The 16,965-nt window shown below is 49.5% G+C and overlaps 2 protein-coding genes across 5 annotated transcripts in view; one reads left to right on the top strand and one right to left on the bottom strand.

Annotated features, from left to right (window-relative positions):
• The first annotated feature begins 3,448 nt into the window (after positions 1-3,448).
• Positions 3,449-16,965, top strand: part of TLCD3A (TLC domain containing 3A) — a 16,498-nt gene continuing 2,981 nt past the window's right edge. The window contains exons 1-5 of one of the 4 annotated variants that reach the window (XM_081806124.1): positions 3,533-3,769; positions 4,198-4,281; positions 8,144-8,348; positions 9,323-9,375; positions 9,520-9,593. In XM_081806124.1, coding sequence (XP_081662250.1) covers positions 3,648-3,769; positions 4,198-4,281; positions 8,144-8,348; positions 9,323-9,331 — 420 coding nt within the window. In that variant the 5' untranslated portion in view covers positions 3,533-3,647 and the 3' untranslated portion in view covers positions 9,332-9,375; positions 9,520-9,593. Of the gene's footprint in view, positions 3,770-4,197; positions 4,299-8,143; positions 8,349-9,322; positions 9,376-9,519; positions 9,616-10,102; positions 11,809-16,965 lie in introns of those variants that run through there. The other 3 variants (XM_081806122.1, XM_081806123.1, XM_081806125.1) reach the window with 3 other exon arrangements.
• Positions 12,844-16,965, bottom strand: part of GEMIN4 (gem nuclear organelle associated protein 4) — a 7,224-nt gene continuing 3,102 nt past the window's right edge. The window contains exon 2 of the mRNA XM_081806074.1: positions 12,844-16,196. Coding sequence (XP_081662200.1) covers positions 13,033-16,196 — 3,164 coding nt within the window. The 3' untranslated portion in view covers positions 12,844-13,032. The remainder of the gene's footprint in view (positions 16,197-16,965) is intronic.

The raw sequence follows: 16,965 nt of genomic DNA, 5'->3' as shown, positions 1-16,965 counted from the left end.
TCCCTTGTTCTTCTTGCTCTGTCTCTGCTTCCAAAGCCCATAATACAGAAATGAAGTGCAGTTCTAAGCAAAATAACTCATTTCAGAATAGAGTTTCATTTTCTCTGTTATGATTTTTTTAAAGTAGATGGGTGGATAGAGACCTTCAAGGTCTCTCAGTTCTGGAGCTTGAAATGAAGATGTTTCATGTGTGAACCTCAGTTGTTTTTCCTTGATGCATTTTTCTGGATAGGAAGAAAATGTCCTTGATCAAGGGTAGCAGCCCGCACATGGCACATCTTCATGACATTCACCTGAGTGTTCTCAGAGTCTCTTACTAGTAAATACGGTATTTTCAGTTTAAGGCTAGCAAAACCAGGGAGCAGAATGGGGAGAGTTCTGCTATCCTATCCCTTAATGGTATCCAGATTGGGGTTTAAAGGAATGGGAGAGATAGGGTAGAAACCAGAGAAATCCCACCATGGCCCTCCCTAACTGGGAGCCTTAATCAATTCCCATTCAAGGGAATTTTGTAAATGAGTTCTTATTTTGTAAACAAGTCTTCTCTTGACATCTGGTAACCCAAACCTCACTCTCAAAAACCACCTAAGAGGCATAACTAAAAACTCCTTAAATCCCAACTCTACAAGATGAAATCACCCTGAACACAAATCAGGAGCCCTGGGTTCTAACTTGAGCCTTGCCACGTCATAGAGTAGCCTGTCAGTTTACCATTCTGCACCTCAGTTTCTTCATCTATAAAATGAAGTAATACGATCACCTACCTCACCAGGTCATTTTGAGAACCAAGTGAGATTAATATATGTGAAAGTGATTTGAAAAATTGTAAAGGCATATACAAATATGAAATAATATACAGCAGCATCAGAGCCCATAAGCTACACTCCCCACATTTAAATTTGTGAGGAAACAATTAGGAACGTGGTTATTAATCAGAAACTATATTGTGAAAAACAACTACTCTTCCCTTGTTTATCAAGTTTGAAGGCAGCGTAGTCGTTAGGCACACTGACGAAGGCAGAGGGTAATGAGTTCAAATCCCAACTCTGCCACCAGCCGTGTGAACTTGGGCCAGTTTTTTTTTTTCTTTGCTCTGGGTCATATTTTGCACACACACACACACATACACACACACACATACACAGGATGATAGGTTCTTTGTGAGGATCCAATGAGATAAGCTTTAAAGTGTTTGATACAGTGCCTGGCACGTAGTAAACATTCAATAAATATTAACTTTAAAAAGTATCAAATGTTTCTTAAGCACTGGCAATGTGCCAGGCCTACCTTGGGAAACAAAATGAAAAGACACCGTCCTGTTTCAAAGAGCTAACAGTTTGGTGGGGAAACATACATACAAATAAAACCCAACATGCTCACTACTCAAATGCAAAAGTGATCTAGAAGGAGATTTATAAATGTGCCTAGAAGAAACAGATAGATAGAAACCTTCCTGGAGAAGGAAACACAACTCAAAACCTTTGAAGGGTGAGTAGAAGTTTGTGTTAAAAAGGCTTTATCATTTGCCTAAGGGGTTGAAAAGCCAAGGCTCATGTTTATGCTTGTTGGCTTTCTGGTGATTCAAGCTGAACATTCTGGTGACGTTGAGAGCCTGGTGTTGGAAACTGATTTTACTTGCTATTTTCTATATGTGAAACATCTGTTGTTTTGTTTTTGTTTCATAGACTCTGTAAGAGCTGTACAGACAACTTCTTGCATAGGGCCTAGATTGGTTCCCACCACTTAAAAGTGTTAGCATCCTTGGTGCATGCTGCTGATCCCTTTAAGGAGAGAAGGCAGGGAAGACTGGTAACCACTTGTCCCTCTCTGGAAGAGAGGTGGAGGTGACTGGGATAAACCGGTAGGGAATAGAAAGTGGAATGCATAAGCATTTGTTCTGGAGACAGTGAAGAGTTTACACATAGCTGTCCTTTGTCCACATGCAAATGTGAAAATACAGAAAGCTTTGTATATGCCAGATACCTTGCTACCAAATTGAAGTGTCTTTTTCAGTTCACCAAGTATGTTAGCAGTGAATTTGGGAGTTAAGAGATGTTACTCTCATTGGAAGAAATTTCAGACTTTCCTTTGGGTGTTCTGTTTCCTTGATGTTGGTTAAATCCCTCAACTTAATAATATGTAAGATGTTAAAAGCTGTTACATCAGTAACATCATGTAACTGCCATGTTAGAGAAATTTAATTGGCATCTAACTGAGATCATCTGTTATCTTATAAAAGTCATAGAATCATAAGAATTTAGAACTGGAAGAACCTTAAAGAGCTTGGAGTTCAGCATCTTCATTTCACAAATTTCGAGGAAACAGTGGCCCAGAGAGGCTGAGCCGCACTGTTTCAGAGTCAGTCCTGTTATGGGGCCTTCCTCAGCATGTTGCATGGTGATGATGGGAAGAGACCCACAGAGCCTTTCGATCGCAATAGGCATAAATGAATTGCCCTCCCCGCCACGTTAGCTGGGGCAGAGAGAGACCAAAGCAAAGGAAAACGTTGGGAAGTCCCGAGAGGGAGAGAAGCCAGTAATGTTGAAGCTACTGTATTGGCCCACGTGACTGGTGCTGAGTGAAAGCGAATCGTTTCCAACCCATTCGAATTTAGGGCACCTGGATGGAGAACTTTAAAAAAAAGAAAACGTTGTCAACAGTCCCCGAGACTGCCTAGTATCTTGCCCCGGCGGCGAGAGGCAGTACCGCGGGTGCCGCAGGAAGTCTGCAGACCTGGTGTTCCACCTCGCTAGGCAGACAGAGAGGGACTGCTGGATTCTGTAGCAGGATTTAATGCTTTTAGGAGCGACCCCCGCCCCCTCTGGCGGAATTGCAGCAGTTGGCAGGACGTGGAAAAGCCATCTTTGGCCTACAGAGGGATCGTTTCCTTAAGACTCCTATTTGGACGCAAGAGTGCTTGGTAGATCAGCCAGGCGGGCAGATGGCCACAAGCTCACCCGTCGTCTCCTTCCTCCTGCCGAAGAGAGATGCCCGGGCCCGGCCCGGAGGGCCTCGTGGTGGGGGGTCTCGACCGAAGGCATCTTTCTACGGGGCTTTCTCGGGGCCTCCTCCACCGCGCCCCCTTCGCCTGGGGCTGCGGAGCCGAGGAGGGCAGTGGGCAGGTGCGGGGCCTTTCGTCGGTCGGGCCGGTCCCGCAGGGAGGGGGACGCGTCCGCGGTGACGGAATAGAAGCCCCGAGAGCCTCGGCCCTTCCCACCAATGCCTCGGCCCCGCGGCCGCTCGGAACGCGGCGGCGACCGCTCCACGCCGCTCGTGCGGGGCGCAGCGCCGGCGCCCTCGGAACCTCCCGGGCCGCAGCTCGCCGCCGCCGCCCACTCGCCGGCCGGCCGGGGGAACCCGGGGAAGCCTCGGGGCCTAGGGGAGGCGGCGGCGGCGGCGAGACCCCGCCCCGCCCGGCCGGCCCGCGCCTATCGCGGCCGCCGGCCTGGTCACGCGGAGAGTGGCGCTGCGAGCTCGGGGCCAGCGCCCGGCGGCTGCCGGAGTCGCGGCGGGGCCGGGGCCGGGGCGGGGGCGGAGGGCGGAGGGTAGAAATAGGGGCGGGCGGGCCGCGCCAGTCGGGAGCCGCGCGGAGCCGACCGGAGCCACGCCGAGGGCGCCGAGCGCGGCGGCCGACCCCGCGAGCACCCATGCTGCTGACGCTGGCCTTGGGCTCGCTCTTCTTCCCGGGGCTCTTCGCACTCTGCACCTGGGGGCTGCGGCGCGCGCGGCCCGCATGGAGCGACTCCGACTGCGTGATGATCAGCACCAGGTACGCGCGAGGCCGGGCGCCGTCCGCCCCACCCGGCCGCGCGCCGGCTGCCCCGCGACCCGACCCGCCGGCGCCCGGCCCTGCGCCGCGCCGAGGGCGGAAAAGGGGGGCGACAGGAAGCGAGGGGGCTGCCTCCCTGGTGCCTTGCCCCTCCGGGGCGCCGGCCGGAGCTCTCCGCAGAGCCCGGCGTCCTCCCGGGGAGGGAGAGGGAGGAGGATGGAGGGCGCCCGCGCGGGACACGACCGGGCGGGAAGCTGCTGGTCCGTCTGCCCGCTGCCTTGGGGTCGGGAGCGCGGCGGCGGCGTACCCTCTCCCTCCCCGCACTGGCAGCCCAGGGGAGAGGCAGGTTGAAGGCTCTGGGCTTCACGCTGTCCACTGGACTGGATTTTTCTTTCTTTTTTTTTTTTTTCTTTTCTGCCGCACGTTAGGCTGGTTTCTTCAGTGCAGGCTGTGTTGGCCACCGGGTCAGGGATCGTCATCATCCGCTCCTGTAGCGACGTGATCACCGACAGGTAACATCCAATGCCAGGTGAAAGCAGCACCTACGACGGCGCTGAGCTTTGTTGAAGTTTCCACATTTGAGCGGCTCCCAGGCGCTCGTTCTTTTAGCAGCACATGTGGCTAGGTAGCTGACTGGTGGGAGAACTCGGGCACCATAATCAGTCCCTCCTCCTCGCCTTACCTCTTTCAGCCTCTCCCACTTAGGAGTAAGTAAACTGAAGAAATACTAGAGAATGACAGGGTCTAAGTCTAATTTAAGGTGGCCCATCGATTCAAGTTCTTTATGAGATACCTAAGTGTGAGAATTACTTGGAAGTGGGAGTCTGGCTTTTGGGTCTTTTAAATGATTTCACTCAAGTCCTGCCCTGGAGCATTTTTTGGCCAACATACGTCCAGTGTGGTTAGCAGAGACCCTCTGTGGAAAGGAACAAATCCACCAATCCTTTCTTTACAAGTGCTGCTCCCTTGTTTCCTCTGGATTTGCTAAAGGCAATGAAAAGGTTTCTAGTGCTTTCAGGAAACTGACCTGTACCCAAATTAGAGCTCAGTCCAGAGGCAGGTCAAGAAATGTGCATCTAGTGAAACAAATCATAAAGACCAGGGCGGTCTACTTGGTATAGTGTTTAGACCTGGGCAATTGTGGACCCCCCCCCTTTTTTCTAAAAAGCCATTATTTTCACCCGTCTTCCTAGAACCACTCTTACCTTCTTCTCGTTAAAGAGTGATAGTCAAATGTGCAGGGAAAGTCTCACAGCCTTTCCTAGTCACTTTCGCATGTTGACTCTGCAAAGTGTCCTGCTTTTTACGAGTTGAGACTGGAATGGGATGGGAGCAGGAGTGGGGTATCCATTTCCCTGTGGCCTGCAAATTCAGTGTCTGGATCTTACTTGGGATTGGTCCTGCCATTGTGACTTTTGTGCTTTTCTTCCTATGCCTCTTTTTAGACAAAACCGGCTATCAGCAATGAATTATAGATGCTGAGACAAGATAGGTCAAGTGACCTTGACTGCACACACCAAAGGCTAACAGCATTTGCTTGGCTGGGTTCAATTTTTTATTTTCATCGAGCATTTTCTGATCATGCAACAAGTTCCCTCACTGCCCCGTTTGTCACATCAAACTTGAAACCAGCTTCCTTTGCAAAGATTAAAGTGACAAATGTGACTTTGCAGCATTTTTTTGAGCTGATATGAGGGCAAGCAGCAGGCAGCCACTATACATTTCAGAAGATATTTGTGTTTTCCCCTCAGAAGCTCTGTGTTTTTAGGGGCTGGATCATGGTAGCACACCTGAGTTTGGTTTTCAGGTTCCTCCTTTTGTGTATCTTTATGCCTTAGATGCTCTGGGCACAGAATGGAGACAGACACCTTTCTGTGCCCTCCGCCTTCGCGTGTATGCGTAAGGATGTTCTAAAGGCACCTAGGTCATCTTTTTAAAAAAAAAAAGGCCTTTTGGGGCTCATATGCTATACATTCAAATATTTTTGTATCATATGCCTTTTTTTTTAAGATTTTATTTATTTGAGAGAGAAGTGTGACTGCACTCAAGTGGGGGAGGGGCAGAGGGAGAAGCAGGCTCTCCACTGAGCAGGGAGCCTGACATGGGACTCGATCCCAGGATCCTGAGATCATGACCTGAGCTGAAGGCAGATGCTTAACCGACTGAGCCACCCAGGTGCCCCTATTATATGCCTTTTCATCTTATGCCTTCATACAGAATATGTATCTATAGGTCCCCCTGAATTATATGCATAATGTGGTGGTGGACCAAAGATTTCAGGAGATTCTTAAAGGAGTCCAGATCCCTAAACGGGCTAAGAGTCATAGCCCTAGGCAATTTTACCAGTTTAAGCACTTATATTTGGATAGTGCTTTTTAATTTAAAAGGACTTTAACACTTCTAGTTTTTTAATCCACACAAGAACTTTGTCAGGAAAGGAAAACAAGAATTATCCTGATACTACAAAGAAAGTTAAGTCCCAGGCTGGTGGTAGTTAAGATTATAATCCAAACCTCTTGGGGCGCCTGGGTGGCTCAGTCGTTAAGCGTCTGCCTTAGGCTCAGGTTATGATTCCAGGGTCCTGGGATCGAGCCCCGCATCGGGCTCCCTGCTCGGCCAGGAGCCTGCTTCTCCCTCTCCCACTCCTCCTGCTTGTGTTCCCCTCTCTCGCTGTGTCTCTGTCAAATAAATAAAATCTTTAAAAAAAAAAAAAAAAGATTATAATCCAAACCTCTTGTTAGTAAGTCTTCAGAGAATTCTACACAATTTCAGATCTCATTGAATTGGTACGGTGTGCAAAATATTAAAATCCTAGGCCCCACTCAAGGGGAGGGGCCGGTTATATTTCAGCTAAGCTTTTAGTCGTTCTTCATAGCTTTTTTACTTGGAATTGCTTCAAGAAAGCAATTGGAGACCATAGATGGGCAGTAGAATAAATATCACACCTTTTTACCTAAATGGAACCTGGCTAATGAATTCACATACACATCTAGTGTATTTGCCATTACTTACTTGTTTGCCTGTTTCATTGCTTCGTAATGATCCAGTCATGCCGTGGTAAGTGTGGACCTGTTCAGAACAGAAATTTGAATGGCACCCTCGCTAGAGTATGTTGCCAGTGTTGCAGTTCAGTGGACTGGCTTCTTAGGAAATCACCTGGGACAAAGTTAAAAATACAGATTTGAGCTCCCGAGGCCTAGCATGTTGAGTCTCTGGAGAGTAGAGTCCTTACCAAGCACTGCAGGTGATGCTGGGGTTCAGGTAGTTTGGGAATGCCAAGCCATGAAACTAAACGGTTTCTTCTATCTGACACATGGGTGCTCAGTAAAAATGTGCTGATTGAGTGAAGCCAATCCTTCTCAGCAGAGTATATGATTTCTATTTTGATTTTTCCCACATTTTCTGTAGAATGATTATTTCTCAATTGGGAACAAAACTGTAGAAATTAGAGACTTTCCTTCTAATCTGCTCTGGGACTGTGATAAGCAGTCATTTAGACTCAGCAAATACGGATCTAACCCCTTTGGGCAAGTAAATGGGAAAACTGTCTTTTGTCCCAGCTTCTTTTCTGGTATCTGATTGCTGTAAGGTAGTCCTTGAACTCCGGGCTCCTTTCCAGATGTATTTTTCTTTTTTAAAAGATTTTATTTATTTATTTGAGAGAGAGAATGAGATAGAGAGCATGAGAGGGGGAAGGGTCAGAGAGAGAGGCAGACTTCCTGCCGAGCAGGGAGCCCAACGTGGGACTCGATCCCGGGACTCCAGGATCATGACCTGAGCCGAAGGCAGTCGCTTAACCAACTGAGCCACCCAGGCGCCCCCAGATGTATTTTTCTTAATGAGCGGAATTGGGATTAGCCATAGAATTGTAAAGAGCTTCCCAGAGACTCCCTAAGTGGGGTTGCAAGCAGATACACAAGGAAACTCCGAACTATTGAGCAACTAAGTGGAGTTAAACTGGAAATATTGGATTGGGCATTTGGGATACCTTCAAACAAGTTTCTTGGTGGGGCTAATGAATCATTTATAGAGATATCTATATCAAAGTTAGCTTATATCACAAAATGCCAGAAAAATCCATTAGAAAGGAGTAGCTAAATCAGGGAAATGGTGAAGCTAGTTACTGAAACACATGGTGCTGAGTGAGTCCCCTGCTTTCTGACCCTGACACTTATTAATTGGCCTCGCAGTTGAGAGAAAACTCTTCACTCACCTTATTTATCACTGTCAGCATCTTCCTCGTAAAGAATTTGGAGTAAAAATAGCTGATTAGGTACAGAGCTGAAGGGGATGTGTTTGAGAAGCGGCTGACGTTGGGCCTTCGCAGGTGACATCCATCATCCTCTCAGGGACTGTTCATATGCTTTCTTTTAGGCACTGGCTTGCCCGAGAGTATGTCTGGTTCTTGATTCCGTACATGATCTACGACTCCTACGCCATGTACCTCTGTGAGTGGTACCGAACCAGAGACCGGAACCACAGACACTCGCTCACCACTTTTCGGAACTTCCTGAGTAAAAACCGCCTCATGATCGCGCACCACGCGGTCATTCTGTTTGCCCTTGTGCCAGTTGCCCAGGTACGGCTTTCCAGAACAGCCATCAGCAGACTTGGTCCCTCGTTTCCTCCTGTTAAACTGGGTATCTTGACCATTACTTGCGAGCCTGGACTGTCCCTCTTTCTTTCCCCTTCCTCCGGTGCCAGTTGCTTGCGGAGTAAAACCTCCCCGGCAGATCCCGCAGGACAGAAGTGCCATCTGCAGTGTTGCTGGTCCTCCTTACCAGCGTCACCCTTTCTGCAGGCCCCCAGCCCTCTGTGATGCCCTAGGCTCCGTCAGAGGCTCTGCCTTCCGTTTATACGATATAAAAACAGTATCCAGTACAATACAAAACAACCTAAAAATTGTTTTTAAAAAAATGAGAGCAGCTCAGTCACCTGGTGATTTGCTCTAGCAATGCCAACGAGTGCCGAATGGGCTGTACCAATGGCACGAAAGCTCGCTCTCCAAGCAGACGGCCTTCTCATTTCTCCTCGGGTCCTTTTCCCCAGAAGCCCCCCTCCCCCGCCCCCAACGAGGAAGAGAGACGGGAATGCAGAAAGGCAGTTAGTAATTCCTGAGTGACAGGTGCTGGACTGCAAAGCTCATCGCTTTCTACTAATAATTAGGCGTTATTAGAAATGACAGTTAGATATTATTCGCCCTGTAGCAGAGATGAAGAAACTGGGGGCTCTAAGAGTTTACTTCTTGTACTCGGTGGAAGTCAGTGACAGAGCTGCTATTCTGTGCTGTCCTGTTTTTTGACAAGATAAAAGGAGTGGTGGGGAGTACATTACATTCTTAAAGAAGTTTCTCCTGATTGCGTTGGGACCCTGACCTCTAGCACGGGGCCTGGCACATATGTTGTTGAATTAAACTGGCCAAGTGCCCTTGGCATGACTAAGGTAGATACCCAAAAGTAGGCTACACGGTTCCTTCCGGCTGACATTGAAATTCAGAAAAAGCTTGGGGTGTGATGCGATCAGCTGATCTCTGAAGTTGTCTCTGGATCCTAGGGGATTTGACCCTCCAAGTGCTATTGCTATGGAAGCAGCAGAGTATTAACCAGGTCTGTACTCACTCACTTAGCATTTCCCTTTCCCTTCACGGTCTCTCATGACTACCCTTTCCAATAGCCCTCGTTAGAATTTTCCTCCTGGTGGTTCCTTAACCTCTAGTTCTTATTTCCCATTTCTTCCCTTTTCCTCTGCAGAGGCTCAGGGGAGACCTTGGGGACTTCTTTGTTGGCTGCATCTTCATGGCAGAACTGAGCACTCCGTTTGTGTCCCTGGGCCGAGTTCTGATTCAGGTATAGATGCCATGGCCGTAGTGACGGGAGGAAGCGGGCCCCGCTCTCCCCTGGCGGACTGGGGGGCTTGTGGAAACCCCTTAGCGCTAGGAATGGTGGGACAGGAGATCCTTCAACAGATGCAAAGGTCAGTTGGTCTTCTGAGCCTGGGGGGGGGGGTGAAATTGTACTTTTGATTCAAATTTGATAGTTTTTTAGGTATTTTTTCCTGGCTGCAGATTTTTTTTGTTTTGGTGGTTTTTGTTTTGTTTTGTTGTTAAATCCACTGTTCCTGTGTGCCTGTCGGCTGGGGGGCTTAGGCCAAACTCAGTATCACTGTTGGAAAAACTACGAGCCTGCGTGCACATATAAAGGGAGCAGCGCTCAGCCAGCTTTGCCACACGTGTCAGGAGACCCGACGCTTGGCTTTCCTGCTGCGGGCCCCCGGCGGGTGGTTCCCGGAAGGTGCAGCCTCGCTGACGGCCTTCTCCTCCCCTTTCTCCTGCAGCTGAAGCAGCAGCATACCCTCCTGTTCAAAGCTAACGGAATCCTCACGCTGACCACCTTCCTTTCCTGTCGGATCCTTCTTTTCCCTTTCATGTACTGGTCGTACGGCCAGCAGCAGGGACTAAGCCTACTCCAAGTGCCGTCCAGTATCCCTTTCTACTGCAATGTGGCCAATGCCTTCCTCATCGCTCCCCAGATCTACTGGTTCTCTCTGCTGTGCAAGAAGGCATCCCGGCTCTTTGACCCCCCCCCAGACAAAAAGGACAGCTAGGTGCTCCCGGGAGTCAGGCAGTGAGGGTGCCTCCTCCGCTCAGTATTCCCACGGACCAAATTGTGCCCTGGGTGGCTTCAGCCCTTTGGGTATTGATAAGCAGATGGGTTTGAGTTTTTCTAAAGAATCTTCGTCTGACCTCCCTCTTCTAACCTGCCCCTTTTGCAAAAGCACTTTTTTTCTAAGTAACAGCGATTGGATCCTGTCAGACCTCCACTGGCAGCAAGGTGGTTTTAACGCAAGCCCCAGGATCCTTCCTTGAGTCTTACCTCAAGGATTCTGGGATAAATCCAGTTATGAACATGTTCCTCCCAGCTTGCTTGCTTTGTGTACCTCAAAGAAGCATGGGGTGTGGAGACAGGTGGACTAGGGTGAAGTGTCTGGGCACCCGCCTGGCCCGAATATGGGCGGCTACCCACCTTTCCGACCACTCAGGGCAGTATCTACACTTACTGGGCCAGCAGCAGCAAGTGATGAACTTGGTTCTTGAAATACGTTCTTGTGATGTTGGCCTGGGTAAATCATTGTGGGTAGGTAGTTTTTTACTGTTTACTAGATAACCCATTGGTCCTGTGCCTCATCCTGTCATCCGCGTGCCAACACTGAATTCCCATGACTCCTGACTTCCGTTCAGAAGTCTCCCCGGCAGGGGGGTGAGAGGCAGGGAGGGGATCCTGAAGCACTTGAGTAGTTAGGGAGGCCCACAGGTCAGCGCATTGCAGGCTGACTTGGGAAGACCAGTGTCGAACTTGTGAGCTTGTCGTAAACTCACAAATACTATTCCTTTCTTAGCATGTCCCCTCAAACCCAGCTTTCCCCATGTCCACACGCACAGGATGCTGTTGTTAAAACTGCAGGGGTAAAGCGACATGGTGCCTATTGAGCTCTTTCCTGGGGAACCCCACTCTTTGACATTGTCCTTTTCATAGGACGTGGAAACGGGCTTCTGTATTTCAGACCGTGAGAGGTCTCATCCGGGCTGCCTCCCGGTAAGCCAGGGCTTGTTCCAAAGCCTGTTCCCACGGGAGCGGACTGCCGCTTTGCCGCAGAAGGCTGGAGAACAAGAGTGCACGATAGCCCTGGCCAAAATCCGTCCCGTGGACTGACTCAGCTACCGTTTGCAAATAGGATCCTCTGGTGCCAACACTAATTCTTCCCTACCCACTAGGATGGGTTTTAGAAACTGCTACCATGAAGTTTTTTTTCAAATGGTAGTAAAAATCTAGAAGTTTTAAAGTGCCTTTTAATTCTTTGTTGTCCATGAACTTGTAAAGTACTCAATATGTAACAGTGTCTCAAATTCTATTTCAGTCTTTAATGGGTGCCATTTAAAAAATGTCAAATGCTGTAATTTTTTTTTTTTACCGTTTTTGTTTACTGTCAGTATATCTTTATAAATCACCCCCGTGGTGATTAAAGTGCACTAATATTTCCCAGCTTCTTCTCATTTGTGAAATACATCAATACCAACTTCTTTTCAGACCCACCCTGTGACCTGACTGGCCTCCCCGCTGTGTGCTGTCGTTTCTGGTCTGTGCTTACACCCACCACGCAACTGGCAGAAGCAGGGTGTGGAGGGGTGTGGTCACACTTGCAGCGTTCAGGAGGGCCTGGCTCAGACCTTACTCTCACATGTTTCTGGGGGTTCCGGAGTACATTGTTGGGTCCTAGAGTTTAAGCCCAGTGGTCAGGCAACTTCTGGTGCAGTCTTCCCTTCCTACGTGAATCCCAATTAGGACCTGGGAGGGGACCAGAATAACACCTCATTTAGAGTGCGGGTAAGCGTATGAAGGTGATGGGGCATATCCTTTTTCCCTCCTTGCCTCTCAAATTAAACACCTCCCCAACCAGTTCTCCTAGTTCTGTGATACACACTGGACATGGGAAGGTCACATTTTTAAGCTTCTGTGTACACCACTGCTCCCACTCACCCCTGAAAACCAGGACAGCCCACCCCAGGCAGAAGATAATTGTACCCATCCTTTAAACCCACCTCTGGTGTTCACCAGACTGTTTCACACAGCCCCTCCTGGATCCACTAAATGGAGTTCAGACTGTATGGCTGAAGTCCTCCATTCAGAACACACCCATTTTCTTGGGGTTATTAGTCTACTCCCCGACATTTAATTTTCTTGGTCCAGTGTTCTCCTTTTACAGTGGGGCAGGCCTCTTGGGTTCACAAATACATGGCCAACTGGTGGCAGAAGAGAGTTTTTCCCCCTGGCTGCCCCTTCCAAGACACCACGAAATGGCTCTTGAAGAGGGCTGCAGTGCAGAAGAACAGAATACCTGTAATTTTTCCACTTGGGTGGTTTCACCTTTGGACTTCTTTGCCAAATTCTAAGGTGGATAAATCCAGTTATGAACATGTTCCTCACAGCTTGCTTTGTTCTTTAAGACTCTAGTTGAGCCCAATCGCAGAGCATATCTAAGCCTAGACTATTGACAAGAAAGACTCAAAAGAGAGACGATGAAACTCAAAAGAGAATTTTATAATTTGTATGTTACAAACACCTAAGAAACTATTTTCTTTACAGTTATTGCCATATATATTTTTTAGCTTGTGTACAATTTCACATAACCGAAAAGCTCGTGTTTCTCAGCTCAAGCCCTGTAGACCCCACCAAGTCAGGGCCCTGCCGTTCTCTGAAGTACAAACATCAGAAGTTGCTGATCTTCCGCAGCAGGGTTTGGCGCCGTTCCTCAGGGCTAATGTTCTCAGCGATGGACTTCAGGAAGCGCTGCTCATTTACCTTCTGGAGCAAGGAGCTACCAGAAGGGTTGGCCTTGCTCAGGGTTTCGTAGCAGGTGAGGATTTCCAAGGCCAAAACGTACAGCGGTTCACACACCTCTTGGTGGAGCATGGCCATGATGTGCAGAACATGACAGAATACCTGGGTATAAAAAAACAGGGTCTCCTGGGTCAGGTCCTGTTCTTGAGCCCAAGGGCCAACTGACTGTATCAACCTAACGGAGTCCAGAAGATCGGTCAGACTGTTACAGAGAAGTCTGACTACATGGCTCCAGCCTTCCATAGGAAGCCAATTACGACAACTCTGGCTGCAGAGAAACTGGAAAGCTCTCAGGAAGAGTACGGAGAGCTGGAGCTCCTGGGCAAAGGGCTTCAGGTTGAGCAGAGGAACAAACTGAATATATTCCAGGCTATAGGGGACGTGCAGGAGTTGTTTCTCCAACAGTCTCCTGGTCAACTGGTAAAGGTACTGCCACTCTTGGGGGCTGCACCAAGGCATGACTTGTACCAGGGCCACCAGAAAGCCCTTGCTGAACAATCTGACCTCCTCAGGGTTGCCCACATCTACCACCAAGAGGGCCAGCATCTGCTCAGAGATGCTGCTGGACATGTAGCAGCACTCCATCCAGGCAAGAAGCCCTGTGCCCGGACCATACCCAGGGTGGGCTTGGGAGGTCCACTCGTCCTCAGAAAGCTTACAGATCTCAAAAAGCGTGGCTGGCACCTCACACTTGAAGTGGCCCTCAAAGAGGTTCTTCATTCTCAGGTGCACCGTCCAGTCGAGCTGCTCCAGCTTCCGGTGGAGCCAAGACAGGGACTTGATCCAGGTGTCTGGGGAGAAGGTCTCAGCATTCGCCAATATAATCTCACAGAGGATCTGCAGGATATGGATCACCAGATCCTTCCCATCCAAAGAGAGGCACCGTTTCTCCTTGGGGAGCTGCCAGTATTTGCTGAAGCAATCCAGCAGCTGGCACAAGCTGAAGATGAGGGGGAACGGAGAGCAGGCCTGGAGCCAGTATTCCTCTAAACACGCATTTGCTTCAAGAGTCTGGATGAAGATCTTCAAACTGAGGTCCACCTCTTTGACGTCTAGCATCAAGAAAGGCAGGACGAACTCCTTTAGCACCTCATCTGGCTCAAGAAGAGCAGCAACCGGGATACCCTGGGGCTTCACAGGATTCATCAGGCAGCCCAGGAGCTCCAAAAATTGCTTTTCTTCCTTGGGTGTAGAGAACTTTGTCCAGACGGTTTCTTTGAGGCATGACACCACAAAAGTAGTGGACGGATCGGGACCCTGCTCTTCCACGAACCTAAGGGCGGGGAAGGCAGTGAGAATCTGAGCCAGGAACTTGTGGGTGCCAAGACTGACCACAGCCATGCTGCACATTTTCTTCACGGTGATCTCCGGGTGCAATATTACCAGGCGGGCCACAGAAGCTACAGCTTTAGCTAAGCCCTGTTCAGAGGCACTCTGTGCAAGCTGGTTAAAAGTTGTATTGAGGTCCTCCTGAAACCCGTCCAAGTAAGCCAACAACTTCTCAGAGAGACCCTTCCGCCCCCAGGAGAGCAGGGTGCCCGAGAGGACTTTATTTTTATCTGGCAGCGAGAGGTCTGCATAGCATTCTAGAATCAAGCTGATCACTTGTCTGATCTGAGATTCAGGGATGGCTCTGTCTGTCATGGTAACTTCCACCACTGTTTCCAGCAGCTTTAACACCAAGTCTGGCTCTCGGAAGAGGGCCCGGTTATTAACCAGGCAGGCTAGCCACTCGTCTGAGAAGGCCCACTTCTTCTCAGAAGCAAAAATGTAGCACATTTCCATGTGCCGGTCCATCTTCTGCTCAATAATGGCCATGGCAATCGAGGCGGTGATGTCCTTCTCAAAGCCGTTGTTCTTCAGCACCCTGGTGGTCTTCCTCAGGAAGTCCCCAACACACTCTGCCAGCTCCGAGACCACCTGCCTCTCCTCCTTGGACAAGCTGGTAGAATCCAGGTAGAGCTTCAAGTTCTGGCTGAAGGACATCAGGCTGTCACACAGCCGGTAGCTGTCGTAATTTGTCCCCTGGCTGCTGGTGAGCATGGCCTGCAGCTCCTCCCCCCACTCCCGCAGCAGGCTGCACAGGAACTCAAACCCGATGAAGATCGTCTCTCTTGGAAGCTTGGCCAGGGAGGTCAGGCTGATGTCCCGTTCGGCCTCCTTTACCTTCTCTGCCAGTGCCCGTTGGTGATATGGGTTCTGGGTGTCCGAATTCCACACAGAGATCACCGTGGCCAGTTTGTCCAGATACACGGTTGCAGATACTTCCTGGGGGTCGTCCTCCATCAGGGCAAACACCGTCAGCATGTCTGCCAAGTTGGCTAATGCACAGCACTTCATCCCTGGGCACAGGATTCTATTTTGGATTTGCTTCAGCCCAGTGAGCAGCATGGCCAACAGGGGCATAGTGGGACACACATCTGGGTCTGACTTAAACCTCTTTGGAGGGTGGGAGAACTCATCTGAAGAGGACAAATACTTATGGGCCATTGTTCTAAACTGGGAGAGCAGGGGGTCCTGCTGATTACCTTTGTGCTTCATCATTTCCCACCAGACACTGAGGAAAAAGGCCACATCCTTTGAAGACGTGTCAACAGACATGTGCTCCAAAAAGCGCTCTAGTTCTGCACGGCAGATAGTGGTGGGCAGGGCCATCAGGAGCTGGATAAAGAGTCCAGAAGCTTCCAGCGACTTGAGCAGCTCAAAAAGGACAGTGTGATTGATAGTAGGGATCATGTTGCCTACTGAGAAGAACACATCTTCCTGCCACCGAGTGTCAGCGTCTGAAGGGGTGACGGGGTAGGGCTGAAGAACCTTGGCCCAGATGATGATCAGAGCTTTCTTCTTCCAGGCAAAGGGCTGGGAGCATGCTGTGGCGGAGGAGATCTCCCTTAGGGCCTCCACAATGGGCTGCCCAACGCGTTCCCAGTCAGACTTTTTCAATTCCGTCAGCGCTTTGGGGTGGAACAGCTGTTCAGCGAGCAAAAAGCCCCCATGCAGAATAGTCATTTCCTCACAGATATTCACGGGTCCTGCACAGAGAGAAGCCGCACAAGACAGAGTGTGGTGAAAAATCTTTAAAATAATTAGTAGAGGTTAGACGGAGAGACATCAGTTGGTAGGCTGGCGGTCGTCATTGGGGTTAGAGATGATAAGGGTGCTAACGGGGAAGGAGGGTTGGTTCTAAGAGCCGCTGCAGAGCTGGAATCAAAAGGACTTAGCTAAGGAATAAAGAAGGACTCCCAGACTCTCTAGCCTGGACTGGGAAGACAACGGGCATCACTGGAAGAACAGAGAATCAGAACAGCTCTGGAGGGAACACTGTTCAGTTTTGGTTATTTGGAGTTTGAGGTAGAACATTAAGGTAGAGACGTCCTCCTGCAATGGAAATGTGGCTCAGGGAGATGTCTGCTCAGAGGGGATCAATGGAATGAAAAAGTGAATGAGATCCTGCAGGAAAAGCACGTGTAAAGGAAAGGGCTAGGCCCTCCAGCAAAGGATGGGCTGGCAGAGGATGTGGGGAGGAAGGGCTGAGAGAGTGAGCAGAGCAGTACCAAACAACAGGGGCGACCAAGTATGTACTGTGGACATGACAGTTGAGCTTCTTTTTTTTTTTTTTTTTTTTAAAGATTTTATTTATTTATTTGAGACAGAGAGAATGAGAGACAGAGAGCATGAGAGGGAGGAGGGTCAGAGGGAGAAGCAGACTCCCTGCCGAGCAGGGAGCCCGATGCGGGACTCGATCCCGGGACTCCAGGATCATGACCTGAGCCGAAGGCAGTCGCTTAACCAACTGAGCCA

This window comes from Leptonychotes weddellii, chromosome 15, assembly GCF_054177405.1.
Source record: "Leptonychotes weddellii isolate Sample4059 chromosome 15, ASM5417740v2, whole genome shotgun sequence".
Classification (NCBI taxonomy): Eukaryota; Metazoa; Chordata; class Mammalia; order Carnivora; family Phocidae; genus Leptonychotes; species Leptonychotes weddellii.
Note: the sequence above shows the minus strand (reverse complement) of the source record. Positions and strands in the feature narration are given on the sequence as shown.